The sequence below is a fragment of the Chelonia mydas genome, chromosome 7 (genome assembly GCF_015237465.2).
Source record: "Chelonia mydas isolate rCheMyd1 chromosome 7, rCheMyd1.pri.v2, whole genome shotgun sequence".
In the NCBI taxonomy this organism is placed as follows: Eukaryota; Metazoa; Chordata; order Testudines; family Cheloniidae; genus Chelonia; species Chelonia mydas.
Window position 1 is genome coordinate 57,363,239 of NC_057853.1, and position 19,892 is coordinate 57,383,130.

A 19,892-nucleotide genomic window follows, 5' to 3' on the forward strand; every position below is an offset into this window, starting at 1 on the left:
ACAAACAAACAAACATGTAGATCACTTGCTAAGTAGTCATGTAAAATGGTGCTGCTCCTTACAGAAGTATGTTAACTGTTTACATTTTATATTTACAGAATGATTTGTGTGTAACTGACTGACTTTGTTTATGAATGAGTAAAACAATCATCCGGAGTTTATTCCTTTGAAAAGTGCAGATTTCTCAAGAACCTAAGCTATATTGATTGCCTTGTGTAGATAAATATTTTGTGTAGTGAATTAAAATGTGGAAAGGGATTTAAATTAGTGACACCTACAAAAATGAACTTTTAAACGAAAAGCACAGGAGTCTTGCCAGGCACAAAGCCGAAGAGAATGACAAGAAATAGCTACTGAGATCATCCAAGAATGAAACTAATGCTGCTCAATGTCTGGTCCTTTAGAATTTGTTGGATAAATAGAAGAAATATCCTTTCTTAAATTTATAATTGGAAGAGGGAAAATTGCCTTTACCCACTTTATCGTCCCCAATTACATTTTACTGTTTTCAATATCTAACAGAAATTAGACTTTTTAAAAAAATCAAAGAAGGGGTTGCAAGAAATAGTAATGTCTCAAAGAAAGCTGGCAGTCAGTTGTTGAAGTGCAAAGTTGTATTTTTGCTGCCTGGCTAGACCACTGGTAAGCGATAGCGGTGTGTAGTTTTGCTGTTCTCACTTATATCTGATATTTCAGTAGTGAGCTTTAAAACACACACTTATTAAGGCAATTATTTTTACAGAACCCCGCCAAACTGTATGTTACCTAAAAGCTGATAGGCCATACAATGGGGATTGGAGCAAAGCATACTTTTTTTCTTGTTGTATTTGGACCAACAGGGCAGTTTATTTTGTGTCTATCAAATTTTAAACTGTGACATAAAGCCAACTGTATTTGGTCATGTATTACAGGATAACATCATTATATAGGCCCAGATTATGTTCTGGTACACTGGTGTATACATCCAGAGTAACTCAGTTACAAGTAATGAAATTACTCCTGGTTTATGTCAGTGTAACAGAGCACAGTTTGGCCCCAATCATTCTTGTTTTAGCTGAACTCTGGAATGGTAGTCATCTCTGGCACACACACACACCCCTCGTCTTAGATTCCAGTTCACTTAATTGCTCTTATTTAAGTGCTCTTAAATGAGTTGTAGTAAGACATTTTATTGGCTCCTCTTCCTCCTCCCCCCCTCCTCCCATCTTAGATTTCTCTAGTGCTGCCCGCAGTAGGTACTGGAAGTGAAGAGGCCATTTATAGAGCAAGAGACCACTTCAGTCAGGATGGGGCATACCAGCACCCATAGTCCTCCTGGGTCCCACCTTTCTAATAAGTATTCAGATTATTGCGGTCTGTATCTTATGCAAATTAGGTGCCCATCGCAGGCTCCTGGCAAATTTCCAGTGAAGCCCGCTCAGCCAGGCCAAGTTAGGGCTCTGCAGTTCTAAGCCATTGCAACAGTTTGCTAGTCTGAATTCTCTTTTTAGTCAGCGAAATTCATTTTATATTTCAAGGACAATTGCATATGGATGCAAACAATAAGCAGGTGGCTAGCTAGAACTGTCCTGCCTGTTCTTTAGAATTGTCCTGTCCATTGCTGTTCTCACATTATGTCTAATATCCAATACATGTTATACTTCTGATGTGTTAAGTATCATTGAACTTGGTTTATTATTTTGATAAATAGTTCCATAATGTTTCCATCCCAACAGTCTGTGCTAAAAGATACACAGCTTTTCCACCTCTAGGACTCCAGCTGCAGTCTAGCCCAGACTAGTAGTGAACGAAAGTGACCCACATCTAATGTCCTATGTCAACTGAGGTGGACACCTGCCCACTAAGAACTGAATGAATTCACGCTTTCTGGCTAGTTGCAACAAGTCCCAGGACTAAACAGACAACTCCTCCTAGAAGTGGGTCCTTCCAGGTCAGTATGAAACACACCGGTGGGAGAAGTTTGTACTGTCTTTGCCTGTGCTTCTACCTGTCTTGTGTGTTGAGGACTTCACTCAGTGCAACACAAGGAGGCAGACTGTCTTTAGCTATCTTATCTTATATAAACTTCTGTGTGTTTAAATCAGCTGAAGTCCATTTAAATCACACAACAATACTGATTGGTTTAATAACCCTGTATGCTAACATGGTTAGGCCCAGTCTCCACCAATTAGCTCATTCAGGTAAATGGCCCAATCTCTGATCCAGGGTAACTTTTCCAGCTTGGGGATCTAAATTAGAAGAGATTTTGCTATATGTGGGATAGCAGCTTTCATGGTATAAATCCCCACAAAGCAAAAGAATAGCTGTACAAATTATCTATAAAATGCCAAGGAATTTGTTTAGGATAGAGCAAGCCTTGATTTTACAGGTTATGTGTGACAGTGCCCTCTACTGGTATACTGCACAAGTAAGTAGAACAATGAAGTTAGATGTGTAGATTTGTGATAGCAGCGTTGGCCCCCAGACTAACACATTCCAAGTTCGAATGCAAGATCTAAGCACCTGACAGGTCAGTCTCTAGTCTACACATGACTATGCTGGTCCCACATTAAACATACAATGCACCCATCTCAAACTTAGATACACTCCTATAAACCATCAAAAATACTAGTAGTGCACATAAACAGTGTCATACGCACTGTCAATTTAGAACATTTGGGAGGAAGAGAACATTCCAGTTTGTGTCTGGTTTTCATGACTTGAGTCGCTGAAGTAGTCCAGGATGGACTGCCAATAGCTGAATATTTTTCTAACCCGCTTTATAGCGGTTTCTGTTGTTGTGTTAGCTCTTTGTATATTCCCATTAATGTTTCGGTTGACCTACTTTTCCCTACATAGTTATAAGTAAGTTGGAAGACTGGAGAATGGAGATGAATTAGAAGTCATCTGCATTTTTTCAATAAGGCTAGAGGTTCCTAATGGAGGAATATGTTGTATGTATAACTCTTTTCAAACTTTCCAGCTCACTTAATTGCTCTTAAGTGCTCTTAAATGAGTTTCAGTAAAACATTTGATTGGCTTCTCCCCATCTTATATTTCTCTGCATTACAGAAATTTTCTTTGAATAAAGCTAACTTCACACATTTCCACTTCCACTGCTAAAAGTGAAACTAGTTTATTATGGAACTACCTCACACAAACTTTCTGTGCTTTCTTGAGTAAACAGAGCTAACCTTCACTATTGGATCTACCCTGAATGTGAAACATAAAGTACATTTCCCTTTTTAAAAAGCCCAGCCTATTGGCCAATGTTGAGACAATATCCGTAAGTATGTATCATGTATGCTTCCCGTACGATGTTCATGTGTAACATATAGCTCACATACAATAATGTACATCCAGAAAATTGTGTTAGATGTAAATTGGTGACTTTATTATTGTAGTCTGTTTTTTGTAGGTAAAAATAACTTAACTAGTAATATCAGTCCATCCTTTACATTTTACAAAAGGAATAATTCTTGGTAAGCTTTGCATACAGATGAATTACTTTTGTAGGCCCAATATCTAGTCTATTTTTGAGAGTTCTTAAACTTTTAACTTGTTACTAAAGTTGAGCAAACTGGCTGAATTCTCGTGATCACTCCTCCTGCCCTCTTCAATGTGGATATGGAAATGTATTCTGTCCTGGGAAGTGTGGAGGGGAAGGACACACCTTTTAAATATGGAAAAATGACAGTTCGTTTTCTTTCCCATGTGCCATCCTCCCCTCCCCCATTCTTTTCTACCCCTTCCCAATAAGCCACTGGTGGGGAAATACTGAGATCATTGTGGTTTTTATCATCTATGCCATCGGTCATGACACGTGCACCACTGGAATGTATACATTGTTATCTAGTATGTCAATTGGTTATAATGATGATATTTTAAATAAAAAAGGATAAAAAGTTGTTTGATGACCACTCTGTAGTTAGTGTTTCTTCATTGCAGCTCTGGGGCTCTAAAGCACCGTGTATTTGCCTCAGTTGTTTGGGGGAAGACTCTGTTCTTCATGATGCCCAGGTCTGTTACGGTGGGTATGTCAGCCTGCTTGAGGGCACAGCCAGACCTGTCAGACACTGGCAACAGGGGAATGCACCACCCCATCCCTCTCCCACCCATTTTGGCTTTCCCAGCACTCCTTGCTCTCCCGAGGAGAATTCCAGTGTTGGAGGTCTGAGCTCTGCCCGCTGGGGTGATTCAGGCTCTGCAGCTCAGCTGTGGCCTCAGACTGTGCATCTACCCCTCAGCCGCACTGTCCCTGCATTTGGCTGGGGAGAGAACCAAGGGCATTTCTGTGGCTGCTCCTCCACCCTCCTCTGTCAAATGTCTTGTATGGGAACAGCGTCTCCTGTTGAGTGGGGAGAAGGTCGTGTGTCCTGGTCAGGGCTGGGATGGATCTGAAAGGGTGTAGACACTGGACACAACACTGACCCTGATGCCGGAGAGTGCAGTAAGGGTCTTTGGGTCCCTGATCCCTCCACCTGCCACCACCTCTAACAGGCCTCCTGAAGCTTCCCTACTGCTCTCCCAGGCAGTGGCTCCAGGGATTCAGGCTCCCATCCTAGGCAGGGTGGGCCTGCGGCTTCAGGTTTGTGCATAGGCCCATTCTCACACTCCAGCCTGCTCTAGGAAGCCCAGACAGGAGGCGGGACAGAAAGACTTGCCTCTTTTGAGAGCCTCTCAGATATTCTGGGTGACTGGCGCTCACTGCACTGCTGTGAGAGATCCCTGTGATGGTGCCATGGGAAAGTCGGCATATGAATCAATCCCCTATCTTAATGCAGCTCTCTGCTTTCTCCTCCAGCACACCCGGGGGAGTTATTTAAACTGTGAGAGATTTCTTACAGCCACTGCTGTGTGTCTCTGATGGGTAGAGTATTTTCAGAGGGAAAGGTGCCTTGTAAATGAAAGTTACCATTAATCTAGTCTGTGCCACTTGAGTAAAGTGTATGGGGACAGCTGTATTAGCGGCATGTCCCCTGAGGAGACACTGGTAACTTAATGATGATTGCTGTTTAATTGCAAAAGCATTCAAATAAATTTTTAGCAGGTGCCACGTAGTTGACTAATGTTGATAGCAGGAGTGACAGTCTAAGCTCAGCCTGAGGCTTTGGTTTTGGTGACGTCTAGTCAAATAGTTCCAGATCAGGGAATGTATGTGGCTGTGGTCTAGCTGAAACCTCGGTTTTGGTTTTGGTTTTGCAACCCAGCAGTGCTTTGAACCCTTGGCAGTTGTATTTTATCATTATGCTCTCTCTTCATTTCTGGCTAAAATGCAGCTCGGGATGGGGAGGGTGAAGGGGGCCGACTGGCATCCCATAGCGATCCCTTGTAAATTTCTGCTGAGATCTCAGCTCATTAACAGACTGGGATTCTCAATAAATCAAAAGAAATCTTCAACAAGAAGAGTGTGTTTATCTTGACTCTGTGTGGGGGGGGGTTCTTTGGTTTACAGATTTTTTTTTCCCCCTTGAATATAACAAGTTCTGATATAAAGATAGTGGCTAGATGTTGCATGAACATGTTGCATGAACAGTGTGCCTTGCTTTTTGGGGGAGGGGTCCTAATTCTTCAAAGTATTAAACTCGTTTAAAATGTCATTAATTCTAGGAGTGGCTATCTGTGTTCTAATGACCCTGCTTCACACACTAGAAGCATCGCAAGCAAAGAACCGAATAAAGCCGTTCGGCCGCTGGCTGTCTCTCCATTCAGCCCTGGGACCCAAGGAACATTCCTCCTTCCTGAGTTGCAGCCGCTTGGCTTTGTTGCCTCATTGCAGAGTCTTGTATTTGCTTCATTGTTAATTTCATTTCCTGCCTCTCTCCCTCTCCCCTCCCCCGTTGTTGGCCTTGTGCACGTGCTACCTGTTTTAGAGGGGGGTGGAAGGGAGTTTCTCTGCGTGGGATGGTGGTCAAGGACGCACTCCATTGCAAGGGCAGGCCTGCATCTTTTGGAAGAGTGTAAGAATGAGTCTGTCCCTTGTGGAATAGGCTCCACTCACTGCTGGGTCAAAGCCAAATCATTCTTTGGGGGTTGTCATAACACAGGATCATCACCTCCATGAAAGAGTCTTGATGACGAGGGGGCAGGGGCCAAAAATCTTCATGAAGCTGCTTCAGCTGTCAAGGTGAAACAAACAGAGCTGTTGGCTCTTCCAGCACGTATGGGTACCCCCCAAAATTGAGTAAACCAGGCTCCCTCCTTTACGTCCCTGGAGCATGAAAGCCTAGAACAGCAGCCTCGTGCAAATCTCAGTAGGAGCTAATCTCCCCCAGTTTGTAGCTGTTTCTTTTTGTGGTAGTGTCTTGGCTCCAGTAGGAGCAGAGGTGTGTGGGGGGGGGGGAAAGGAAGAAAGTGGTAGTACCTCCCAACACCACAGTTGTTAGATGGCGTAGAAATGCGCAAAAAAATGCCCCTCCTCTTTCTTGCATGCTTTGATCAGCTGTGAATAGCTAACATTGAAATTGTCATTGTTAGGCTTCAGTGTTAACACCCACTGAGCAGCTCCTCCAGCTAGGGTTTCAAATGGCCTGCAGCCTCTGACAGACACCACTGCAGTGGTTAACGGACAGACTGAACTGAACGTGTCCTGTGCAACCGTAAGGGTTAGCGGCATCTTTACCAATCTAAAGCGCTGTATAGGAACTGGATAGTATGTATTAAACAGAAGTTTATGCACATGGTAGCCAGCAGGGGACAGTATTGGCTCCCTGAATTGCCTTGTCAGCCCAGTCTGACACGCGTAAGTGAAACCACTTCATGTAACAGAGGCTGCTATGCTGGTGCCAGAGAGTAATGGAGGAAGGCTGGATGGTTCATGTGGGATTTGGGAGAGAGCTTCAGTTCCCTGCTCTGCCATCGCCTTCCTGTGTGACCCTGGACAAGTCACTTAGCCGCTCTGTGCATCAGTGCAGTGGGGTTGGTAATACTTGCCTGCCTCACAGGGCAGTGTGAGGATAAATACATGAAGGACTGGGTGGTGCCAAGTTACTGTCGTGATGGGGGCCATAGATGTAAAACACACAATTTGGTTGCTATGTCTGTGGATCAAGTGCCACAGAGAGGAAAATCTCCTGCTCACATTATGGAGAGGTCTCCTTGATTGTCACTGGAGATGCCAGTACAATATGTATCCCTCCTGCCCTTGCTGTCTAGTCACAGGAGGGATTTGTTTTATGATAATGTTGTAGGAAAAGTGGCCTGAAATGACCAAGGAGCCACTTCAAATGTTACTTATACATTGAATTTAAAAAAACTGGATCCTAATTCCCCTGGGTGTGTGTCAGTTGGCTGGAATGGAGTCAGATGAAACAATTGCTAAGGCAAAATGCTGACAAGTACGGCTCCTTTTCAGGCCCTGCAGATGGCAGGCTACTCCCAGGAACGAGCAGCTGGTCGACAGCTCTTTATAGCACTGGGCTGGGGCAGAGGCAGGGTGTGGAAAGGCCGTTGCTGGCAGGGGAGGGGGTGTGTGGCTGTTGCTTCAGCCATTTCACACTGAGCCATGTTTTAAAGCAGTGGTTCTCAACCAGGGTACGCAGAGGTCTTCCAGGGGTAGATAAACTCATCTAGATATGTGCCTAGTTTTACAACAGGCTACATAAAATTGTATCTGCATCTGGTCTGCAGATATAAAGTGGATAGCTGCAGATTTGCAGGGCTCTATACATAAAAAGCACTAGCGAAGTCAGTAGAAACTAAAATTTCATACAGGCAATGACTTTATATACTACACCTTGAAATGTAAGTACGGTATGTATATTCCAATTGATTTATAATTCAATGATAAATGAGAAAGTCAGGGTGTTGTCAGTAATAGTGTGCTGTGACACTTAGGTATTTTTATGTCTGATTTTGTAAGCAAGTAGTTCTGAAGTGAGGTGAAACTTGGTGGTACACAAGCCAAATCAGACTCCTGACAGGGGTACAGTAGTCTGGGAAGGTTGAGAGTCACTGTTTTAAAGTATCCAGCGTGGTAACAGAAGCTGCCCTCCTGCCAGAGCCTAGCAAGGTTTGAGTGTTTGGCAGAGGAAGGGGTTTTACTTTGCTTAACTCATTTGCCACACGTTCATCACTGTGGGAAGAAAGGGGAATGGTGGGATGGGTGTGCACATGAGCCAAAAGGAAACAAAGCGGCATGGACTAGCTAAAGGAGAAAAGCATGCCGCTCCTGCTGGTTACAGTGGGGAAGGCTGGGTTGGCACAGGGGAAGCTAAATGTAATCCATCAAGTCTTTGAAAAGCCTGTTAGGGAGAGGAAACTCAAAAGCTCTGAAAATCCTACAGCAGCCCCAGCACTGTAACCCTACCCAAAGCAGCCCTTGGGCCAGCTCACCCAGCCCTCGTTGGGGCTAGCAGTGCCGACCCCCTCTTTCTTTAGCCTCCTCTGCTGCCAATTTCTCCTATGCGGGCTACTGAAACTGTGGGGGCAGAACAGAGTGAAGAATGGTGCATGTTGCACCCAGCCAAGGGGAGCTCATGATGCTCAGGTGACGTCAGTGACAATGTGCAGGGTGCACATGGTGCTGGGGTCAGGACCCAGCATTGCACTGCGGTGGGCAGTTGGGCCCCCCCTCAGTATTGGTTGGAAGCTGGTGCCCTCTCTCCATGTCTTAGCAGTGGGGTGGGGGGGGACAGCTGATACAAACCTCCTTGTTGAGAGCCACAGCCACACCCAGGACTGAATAGATTTGTCACCTCTAGCTCGGAGAGTGGCATTCCCCAGAGGAGAATTGGGGTAAATTGGCAAGGAACAGACTCTCTCTCTCTTCCATTAGAGCTGTTGAGAGAACAGCAGCCTTCAAGTACCAGTGGGTCAGTCAGGTCCCTTTAGGCCTACATTCAAAACTATTCTTCTACTGCCGTAACCGCTCTGGTAATTTCAGTGCTGTGGCCTTTAACTAACAAGGGCTTATTCATTTAAAACAAAAGCAAGAAGGAGGTTAGAAATCTCTCTCTCTCTCATCTCCCCATGTTGAGCTTCATTACTACAATTATTGGTAAAGTTGTCATTTCAGAACGAAGAAGAGAGAAGAGCCTGGCTGCAGAGGACCCTTGTGGCCAGATGTGTTTAGTTCAAGCTCCAGGGAGGTTGCCCCTCCAAGGTATTTATTAATCACATATTTTATTAAGTCACATTTGGTGCAAATAATAATATTTAGAGTCATAGTTTGGGCATGGCTGGGTTGGGGTTAGAAATTGGGTGACTAATGAAGGCATGTGAAAGTCTGACACTTCGAGTGCTTGTCAGCTAATTTTGCAAAACCCCTTCATAAAATAATACCAAGTACAGGAATAAGAACTTTCACCAAGCAGATTTTTAAACAAATTTCATGAAGATTGGAAAACCTGCCAAGTTCAACTTGATTCATCACGAGCTAAATCCACTGTCAGGCTAGCGGTGTCGTCTCCTCCACAGGAACTGTGCGTGCTCCTTCAGCTCCAGCCAGCCTGCCTGCCGCTCTCTTAGGCCATGGCAGCAGTGTTGGGAGCATTACTGTTGTCTCTGGACCAGCAAAGGGTGGCCCAGTAAAGCCAAAGACAGTGCCATGACTGCAGTGACAGAGTTGTCCCTTTGACATTAGGAAAGAGAGGCCCAGCCATCTGCAATTTGGTGTCTACAGTTTCAAGCACTGCCTTTAACAGTCAGTTTCCCTGACAGCCCAAATACTATAGCATATGTAAACAAAACAACATAGCAAAAATCCTTAAGAGCAGGGACTCACTGCAAAAATACTCATGATGCACGAGTAACCCAGAACAAAATGACTTGTGCTGGAATTAAAAAACACGGTCGCTAGTGTACTTCTGCTGCCTTTACTTCGCCACTTTAGCTCCCCGGCTTGCAACAGTCAAATTTCCTAATGTCGAAAAAAACTCTTCCATTTCTGTCTGCAGGAGCTGGTTTCTCTTTTCAGCATCTTCACGCGCACGCTCCGAATTCCTCAGTTTGATCTCCAGCATTGTGTATTTCTTTCGCTCCTGGTCCAACTCCTCTTCCAACCTTGTCACTCGTTTTCTCAGGTCAGCGCTTGTTTCTTCAATTCTTAAAGCCAAGAGAAAACAAAGAGCATTTTAGTCTCGACAACTGCTACGGTGACTGCCATGAAACATACACGTTTGCCATATGACAGCTAGAACAAACATCTTAACGTGATGCCACCAACAGTGGGGTTTGTTATGGAGGTACCAACTATAACTCGGGAGGTAACGTTGAGTTAAGTTTTGTATGTTGATCAATGGTTCAACCTCTCTTCTGGGTATAAAAAAGACAGCGTGTCCTCCCCAAACTTACAGCACGGGCTTTGTGGGCAGACAATCAATCAACCTTCTCAGAATTTACAAATCAATCCATTCACTGGTTAGAGTAAAAATTAATTTAAGCAACTCTCCTCTTTCTTCATGCCATTGCTTTTCCTTGTTGAGATACCTACAGGAATGTAACCTGCATTGGAAACCAGGAGTTCTAGACTCACTTCTACTAACTGGCATTATTAAGTCTATGCCCTTCAGAACCCTTATTAAGCAAAGAATCATAGCTCTCTACTCACTGATGGGAATGGAGCCCAAATCCCTTTCAATTAGAGCATGCTTTTGCATGAGAGGCAGCACAACTGTCTCTAACATGGGCCAGCTCATGTACAGGTCACCCACTGGTGACTTGTGCATAGCATAGTGCGTTATGCATCTCCCTATGGTGACAGGTTCATATGAGATCGAATCCTGGTGCTTCTGACTAAAATAGGTCTGAGTGTAGCTACAGGGGTGAAACATATCCTTTAATGCTGGAGTTTTAAATCTTATTGCTGGGGAGAGGAGTTGCAGTTGTGCATAATAAACATTTATTTTTTTAATGGCAAAAATAACTCTAGGAAGTTACATTAAAAAAAAAAACCCTACATCAGAAGAACATTAAGGTCGCAAAGTCAAGCACTCAAAAAGGCTAGACAGACGCTTTAATTCAGCCCCCTTGGGCTTATGCAGAATGATCCAATTTTTAATTACATGATCACTGACTATTTTTCCCTACAGCACACCTGCCTCATTCAGTGCACAGGCTGGACCTGGCTCTGCAAATGAAGCAGCTGTTAAATAATGAGGATAAAAACAACATATTAAACATGGCCCCATCTGTCAATCACACGACACCATCCACATCTTGCTCAGAACGCAAACTAAATAATTTCCTCAGTGGTGTTTCTAGGGCATCTGTCACTAGAGTAGAGGGGTGCTTCGCCAACCTCAATGAACTTCTCTTCACAGCACCTGTGGCTCAGGTGGGAACTAGAACTCTTCTGTTACAGAAGGGAAAATGGAGACAAAACCCCAGGGACTTATCTAAGGCTACACCATGAACCAACTGCCCAGGCAGGACTGGAACTCAGAACCTTGTGAATCTAAACCCTATGCCTCATTAGAGTCAGGCATGCACAATGCTTGGCTTTGGGATCATTATAACTGTCACCATTCAGGGTACCTGCGCCTGTATTTCCCCTCACTGCTGCAACACGGGCACCCCGTCTCATGCTTACGGCTCCCCAGCGGTCACCTCTGTGAGGGGAGACCTGCATCTCGCTCCCTGCTGACTGAGGTACTTCCAGGCTGCAAAGACAGGCTGCCCAAGCACATCTGTTTGTTTTCTCTTCAGAGACTGATAACGGGGATTGTTAATACTTCTAGGGTACCACACAGTTCTTCCTGTGCAAGCCTATTTGATTCTTAAGATGAAAGCACTACAGAGAAAGCAGATTAAAAGCAATAGAAGAACCTACACACGTGCTAATAAGGTTACCAGAGAACTCCCCACCACCACCCTATTGGGGGCTCTGGCAGGAGCAGTCTCAACTTTCATCCATGGGGTTTCCTCTGTGGTCACAAGTTCATCACAGCTTCTGCTCAGAACAAGTTTAGTCCACCCTTTACACAGTTCAGGGATTCTGACATGGAGTTTCCAGGAGCAGGTGATTGCGTTTTCCTTTCCTCCCTAGGGCCCAGCTTCAAAAGGGTGGAGTCCAAGTGGGTCATTTGCATGGCCCTCACCCCCCAGCTATTTCCTAAGAAACCCACTTTACACACATTGTCTCAGAAAGTCCTTTGATGGTCCTAACATATACATTAGTTGAGTCCCTAGAAAAATTACATACAATCCACCACCATCACGAACAAGGGCATTTTCAACTTCAAGGCACACAATCCAATTCAATAAAGCTTATCTAAACTCCATATTGTTTGTCCAGGACATACAGGATACTGTCAGTCTGGCACAATAACAGCGCTATGATGTTTTTGACCCTTAAGTTATCAACACATTCTCTGAGCCTTAGCTCCATCTCCACCACGTTTGTGTCTGGGAACACAGTGGCCTACCAGTCATCTACCTAGTAGTCTGCAACCCAGGTCTCCTTATGGGCCTTCTTTGTAGCTTCATGTGTGAGTTAAACTCCAGCCAAGTCTCCTTGGGTTGGATGAACAGTTGCTCACAAGTATCTTTTGAATGCTCTTCTATGCAAGGAAACAAAGCTATTTCAAAGCAGTTCCATCACCTCCAGTTAAGGATCACAGCCTTATCAACAGCACCTCCCATCAAAAATAACTGACAGACTTAAGAGTTGGCCAGGACACTAGTCCTCCTCCACAGCCAGGTGATGGCCAACCACTGGCACCCTTTCTGTTCCCTACCCAGATGGCCCCAATGCCAAGGAAATCTTGCAGACCACTGCCTCGCTTGCTGAACAGACTGAGTGCTGGCCTGCTGGAGGGTCCTACAGTTATAACTGGGAATATTCACATATGTCCTGAAACAAATAACGGTCCAAGGCAGTTTTCCTAGCACCCAGCAGATTAGCTAGGGAAGAAAACCCAGCTTCTGCTTTGGAAAAGCCCTGGAGAATTTAGAAGAAAACTCAAACCTTACTGCAAAATTTTAACCATCCTATAGAACTGACGTGCCAATTAAATCCTCCGCCCGCCCGCCACACCCTCGTGCGATTCTATAAAACAGCTGAAAAGCCTGCACTACGAGTCTCATTCGCGGCTAAAATACTATAGGTTCTGAGGGGTTTACAGAAATTACTTGAGTACCTTTCTGTGCAGCCCTACAGCTTTCATCCCTATTACATTCTACAGGACTTTTCCATGAGGAAAGAATCTTTCCTGGAGCTGCTGCTATGCAGTCCTGGCTGCAGCTGTCCTTTCACCACCTGGCATTCTAATAGGGGGAGCCTGATCATTATAACACCCGCAAATTGCTCTGGCACAGATTGCGCACAGGGCAGCTATAAAACCTGCCTCTTTCTGACTAAGAGTGAGTGAGAGAGAGAAAACAGGCAAACAGCAGCCCTTACATCAACAGGGACTCCTGCCCCTGCCCCAGGCAGTGCGTTCACACACTCTCAGCTTCTCTTTGCGCCACAAAATAAAAGCGCAGAGTCCCTCATTAAACCATACCTTGCTACTGAGATGGAGCTCTGAAAACCACACAAGCACAGCCACAGATCCAAATCAACCAGCCAGGAAAGAGGTTTTTAGACAAATGGATTTAATCCATTGCTTTTTCCTAAATAAATAAAGCAAGGAGGCATAGCCAAAATTCATCTAATTCTGCCAGGCTGCATGCCCATTTCTGCAAGCCTGAGCCACTGCTCCTGCAGAAGTGGGCACCCAGCTATGCAAACGGTTGCAGATGCACTCAGAAGGGGGGGACACTCAGTCACCCCCCCGGTCGAAGCAGCCAGGCCAGCACTTAGTGTAGACTAGCAGCCAGTGCTTGGACTCCACATGCAGCATGCAAGAGTGAAGTCAGCTCAGCCCTTTCTCAGGAGAGTTATGCAAGGTGGGTTAGCACTTTCTGAGGCAGCATTCCTCCCTCTACCTTTACTTGGACTTTAGTCTCTGCAGTGGGGGAAATGTGCTGCTCTGGGCGGCTGTTTTCCCCCATTCCCAGGCAACCCCCATTTTTCCCACCTCACCTGTTATCCACCCAGATGTTTTGCAGGGGGGACACATGAAAGAGTTAAGATTTTGTTCCTCCCACATGCCTGGGGCCAACTTCAGCTCTCAGTCACATGTGCACAAGTCCCTTGGATTGGGATGGGAGCTGTGTGCAAGCTGCTTGGTTTTGAAAGGAAAACTCTCGTCAAAGATGGGATGATTATAAACAACTCCAGCTTGGAATCCAGTGTGTTCAGAGGCCCAGCAACCCACGTCCCAATCTGTAAGGGACCTGATGGCTGAGGAAAGCAGGCTGCACTAAAGAAGAAATGACCATTTCTCTGTGCATCTCTGAAGGGCTAAGTCACAATGCATAAAAGAAAGGAGCAAAGCCAGATTTCTAGAGAAGGAAACGTTTGAGCAAATACGTGTGTGTGTGTGTACACTCAAAGAGGAGTCCCAGCCCAGAATGTCTAAGCTTTGAAAGTACAAGAACTAAGTTGTAAGTAGGGCTGGTCTAAAAACTGCAACTGAAATACATTCCTGCTAGAAAATGGGGCTCTGTCAAAAATCACATTTCTGCCCCGCACCCCAAGAAAAGATGGATTTTGGTGGAATTTTCCACAGGTAAAAATCTTAAACCAAAGCTTTTGTTTCAGGCTGGGCTGACAGTCTTTGTGTCAGGCTGAGCTGCCACAGTGCCTCATGGGAGTAGTAGTTCAGATGCTCCATGCCCTCTTCCCCCCTGTGCGTTGGGCTCTCCAGCTGGACTACATCTCCCATGAGGTCAACAGACTGAACTAAAACCCCTCCAATGTCCACTGAAAATGACAAAATACTGGAATTTCCCACAGAATGGAAATCTCATTTTTCAGCTGTGGCTAACTGGAAGCTATTAGAGATGGGAGCGAAGCCGGAACCAGTCACCACTGAGCTTTGGGGGAGATCAGATCCAGATCTGTATCTAAACTTCACAGCCCCTTCTCCTAAGCCAACCTCAATCCCCACGTTGCAGCTCAGGCTCATTGCGGCAGAACTGGGTCTATTCCCTGTTTGGAGCAGGAATGTACTGCTCAGACAAGGACAATGCTGCAGTGAGAGATCCCGCTCACAGCTGACAGTCGTGTTACCTTTTGATACTAGACTCATACTCAGTCCTCTGTTTGCTCAGTCCTGTCTTTAGCTCTGAAACCAGGCTCTGCAGAGCCCTGGAGCATTTGGCTGAGTCTTTGGAAGCAGCCGCCAGGTCACTCTGCTCGCTGCAGCTGCTGATGCACATTTCGAACCTTTCCATGCTGTTCTCCAGGTCCACAGTCTTGACCTCGCTCTGCGACAGCGAGCCCTGAGTGGCCCATTCCGTTTTGAGGGAGCTTAAAGCAGAGGAGTCACTGGCCCGGCAGGCCGGGCAGCTGCTGACAGAATCGACGACAGAGATCTCACAGGACGAGGTGGACCAAGCAGTGCTGGAGATGCTGTGTGCGCTCAGGGAGAGGCTGGAGGAGGGGACGTTGTCGTAGGTGGAGAGTCTTTGGGATGAACCTGAGTCTTTCACCCGCTCCCCAGAGGACGTCCGGCGGTGGCCTCGGAGAGAGTACAGTCCATTCATCAGCCAGTTCCCGCTGGAGGAGAGATTAGGAATGTCTAAGGACGAGCTACCCAGCTTGGGGCTGACAGACCTTGCCCCCTGTTGCCGGAAGGAGTACTTCCAGGTGGGTAATGTCTGCACCCTCTTGCTGGGGCTGGTGGCAGGCTGGGTGGCTTTGCTGCTGTGCTCCTGAGGGGCGTTTTTCGCCAGCAAGCTGGGCGTGGCGTCCGGCGCCATGGCACTGCTAGAAGGCAGGTCGGCAGGGCTGGAGGCGCTCTTCTCCGACCTGCTCTCCTCCCCATCTTCCTCGGAGATCCACTCCACCATGCTGCGCTGCAGCACAGAGCGGGCTTCGGGCTGAGCCCCGGCCACGTCGGCCTGCGAAATGGCAAAGATTTGTCCGTGTTCACTTATCAACACCGTCATCAAGTGCTGGACCAGCGAGGTGCCTGCGGGGAGAGAACAGAGGCAAGAACTTAATGCGAGAAACAAGAAGGCCTTGGATATTCGTTTCCTGTCTGAAAGAAACCCCCGGGCTCTTCAGGGGCATGTCCTTGAGCACCAAGCACAATGGGTCTGTATAAGCAATACATAGCAAGGACTCTGGCCACCTTTCCTTCAAGGACTGCAGAAGGGGAGTGAGTATCATTGTTCCCATTATTAGAAAGGGGAGAAATGAGGCACAGAAGACCCTGATCCAGACCAGTTACCACAATACAGATCATTAACTCCCACTCCCTCTTGCCCTAACCACTACACCATGCTTCCTCCCCCTGTTAAGCAAAGAATCCTGGAGAAAGCTTGACACCAGTGTAATTTTCCTGTACATAGGTTATGTGGATGGGTGGATTCCCATATGTAAGCAGAACAAATGGTTTTCTGCAACATTCAATCCAAATACCTGTTTCTATACTTCTGTTTCAAATGGAGTTGTTGTGATCTTCAATCCTGTCCTGAAGTGTTAAACACCTGTGATGTCCCAACCTCAAAAGTGGCTGCTTTTCAAGATAGACAAAGTCACCCCTCGTTTACATATCAGTTTGGAAAGTGCCATAGAAATAAGATTTTTAAATTACTGTGATAGATTCATTTTTGGTGTAACTCCATTGACTTCAGTTGAGTTACCCTACTTTAGCTTTCTTACCCTACCCTACTTTAACTCATCAAAGTTGAGCAAAATACTCTATGCAGAATGTCAGAAAATTGACAAATGGCCAATCCATAAGTGAGCTCTAATTGTTTTTTCAGCAGTGAAACAAAAACTAGTAGAAAAAGCCATTTATCAAAGTATTTTCTACCATATAAATGAGAAAATCACGATCAACAGCAATTTCATTAATTACCGTTTATCTTTTTTGTTGAAGATCAATGAAGAATAAGGCCAAACTTTTCAAATATGGGCACTTAAAAATATGTACTTACAACTATAGTTACAGGATCTCAATAAGAGGCCTGATATTTTGAGATGCTGAGATCCTACAACTTCTATTGAAGTCCACAGGAGATGGGAGAACTAAACACTTATAAAAATTAGACTGCTTATTTGGTACCTAAATACGGATTCAGGGCCCCAACTTTAAACATTTTGGTTTCTATGTTTAAGAAAAGCCCCATTTTAAAGGTATATTGTTAATGGCTCAGAGTATTTCTCTGTATCTTTTTACACAGACAGAATATAAGAATGGCTATGCTGGGTCAGAGCAATGGTCCATCTAGCCCAATATCCTGTCTGATGGCAGCCAGTGCCAGATCCCACTTTACTCCTTGAGCTGAAGAGCAGCTATATTAGGCAGAATCCCTTCCCCCTTCCACCATTTATATCTAACTGATCTTTTGCCCTCAATGGACAGTAACATAAAGCATCCCTCATGCTGTCTGCTTAGGACTCGACATGTATTCTTTCCAAAGATGGTCACAGGCTGCAAAGTTTAGAGCAGGATCCCAGCTTTTCTCCAGGTTGGAGATATTTGAATCCAGGATTCTGGTTCAAGTCAATATCTAATTACTTCATTTGACAGTTTGAGAAGAGTGCACCCAAGTAAGGAACCTGTGGAAATGTACATACAGTATAAACACTATGATCAGCAGCTGAATTCCATAACATGCCCTGGGTCGTCATCACCTGGGCCCTCTGGCTCTAAAAGCATGGGACTCAGCTCACTGACCTAGTCTGTCAGCTGAGGCAGGAGACGCTATAGCAGGAGATGCTATAGCAAGGGCTCATCATCCTGTGTGTGTGGCCCAGCCACCATTAGAGAGGGACAGAGTACCCCAGTGAGTGGGTGTGGGTACAGCTAATCACCCATGTGAGCTTGGGGAATAATCCCAACATGTGCAGCTCAACACAGAGCACAGGGTCTCAGAGACATTCCCCTTTAAGTTAAGTGTCAACGTTACTGCTGGTAACATGGCCTATATCCTCTTGCTTGGCCTCCATCCACTAGCGGGCAGTGGTATTTGTCAGACACACCGGGTGAAGTTGAGCCCATAGCAAGCTGAGCCTTAACCTCCTAGGCCTCCATTCATAGATTGGGAGGCCTGAAGGAACCATTGTGGTCATCTAGTCTACCCCCCTGTGTAACACAGGCTCGAGAACTGTCCCCTGCTAGTTAAGCAGGGTGCCCACTCTCTGTGTCTTTAGGAAGCTCATTTGGACCTTAGACTAAAGGCAGTTCCTTTTCAGAGGATGAGAATGACTGTTTTATCCGAAGTAATTCCATCACGCATAGCACGCTTCCCCTGACACTCTTGGAGTTCAGAACAGAGCAAGGGGCAGATTTCAGCCACTTTGCAATTAGCATCTTGGTGCCAGACGTTGGATGGCGCCAGCAGAACTGCCCCTGTTGTTCAGCCCCTGCATTGGTTGCACATGCCTTGCTGAGATGTGCACCACTGTGATTGTAGACCACAGTTCCATGGAGCAGTAGGCTGTTCCTCGGCTCTGAAGCAGAACTGCAGCCAGAGAGAGCGCCCAAGACCTTTGTTGGCCCTTGAGGAGGTGGATATTTCAAGCTTCGGATGCTGGGACATGCTTCAGAGATGGGGAATTTTGTATGTTTGTGACAGAGACTTGTACAGAGCAGGGAGCGTCCGATGCCATACAGCTCCTTGTTTTCTGATTAGTTTTATGCAGCCTCATTCCTTTTTGAATAGCCTCTCTGATTTCTCTCGTGGGTCTAATAAAAGCAGAGGGCTGGGCGAGGAGACGATATAGCTGACAATGTACATTACGGTTTCTGTAAGAGGGTGGGTGTAATTACACACTGAGAAAGGCATAAGGGGAGGGAAAAGTAGCAAAAACAACCAACAGGAGGTGTAAGAAGGTGCATGGTACAGCCAAGATGGCCTGACGTACGTTGATTTACTGCTGAGTAACAAACACTGCCATTTACCACCATATCACATTGCTTCTGAACTTGGCTGAAGGGCCCACAGAATATGTTTGAAACACTATGATTGCCCTATATTCCAGAAATGATGCTTGGTAATAAATGCTTTGACCCAAGTCCCCATTTCTTGGCTACCAATATCCAGCATCCCCAACGGAGGGGGCTCAACTTCAAAAGAAAAATGAGCAGATCATCACAAAACAAGAAAGAATTAAAGTGGGGAATTGCTTTTTAGGTGCTGATCATTGCCCGGTACTTTGTGCCTGGGTTTCTCAGACAAATCCTTGGATCAGCCTTCATCAAACAACAGATATTTATAACTCCCCAACAGGACTAGGTCCCCGTTGGTGCTGATCCCAGTCACGGGAAGGAGAAAGTGTTCTGCACCCCAGGAGATCTGCACTTACATGGTCTTGAATGGACAAATCTGCACTCAGCTCAAATGGCAATTAAAATGTTATTCTTAAGATTATGCATTTGTACAGCAAGGTCTGCATTAGGGGTGTGATTCGGGTGGTGTGAACAGTTAGGCTAAAACTCATAACAAACAAGCAACCACTTTATAGCAGTCACTGTGCTGCTCTCAGAGTTTCATGGAAACAGGGAGAAAACTCAGATCTTCCTGCTCTGAAAACACAGGCCTCTACCACTGGAGCTACACAGTCAAGTAGTTCTAAATACATCCACTAGCAGGGCAGCAGCACACACATGCAAAACAGACCTGTCTGTGCAAGCCATCCTTGCGCTGGCTGGACTGACAGCAGTTACTGTGGCTCTCGCACACTCAATATTGCCCCATCTGTGTTGAGATGATACTAGCCACACTGCCCCACTGGGAAGAGCCCATGCCTCGGAAGCCCAGAGCATGTGGAAGAGGAGAAGTTTGGCTCTCCCACCGCGCCCACTCTTTTCTCACAGCCTATTTCACCCCATCCTGCCATGTTCCATTCTCCCCAGCTCAGCAATCCCTGCAGTAAATTGCAAGAAGGACGCCCTGCATGCAGTGAAAGC

General features: G+C 45.8%; 1 protein-coding gene across 6 annotated transcripts in view; it reads right to left on the reverse strand.

Moving 5' to 3' along the window:
• Positions 1 to 9,085: 9,085 nt before the first annotated feature.
• ARHGAP22 (Rho GTPase activating protein 22) overlaps positions 9,086 to 19,892 on the reverse strand; it is a 233,645-nt gene continuing 222,838 nt past the window's right edge. For all 6 annotated transcript variants that reach the window (XM_037904172.2, XM_043552188.1, XM_043552190.1 and 3 more), the window contains 2 exons: positions 15,038 to 15,941; positions 9,086 to 10,023 (listed from right to left, as the gene is read on the reverse strand). In XM_037904172.2, the coding sequence (XP_037760100.1) occupies positions 9,795 to 10,023; positions 15,038 to 15,941 (1,133 nt within the window). In that variant the 3' untranslated portion in view covers positions 9,086 to 9,794. The remainder of the gene's footprint in view (positions 10,024 to 15,037; positions 15,942 to 19,892) is intronic.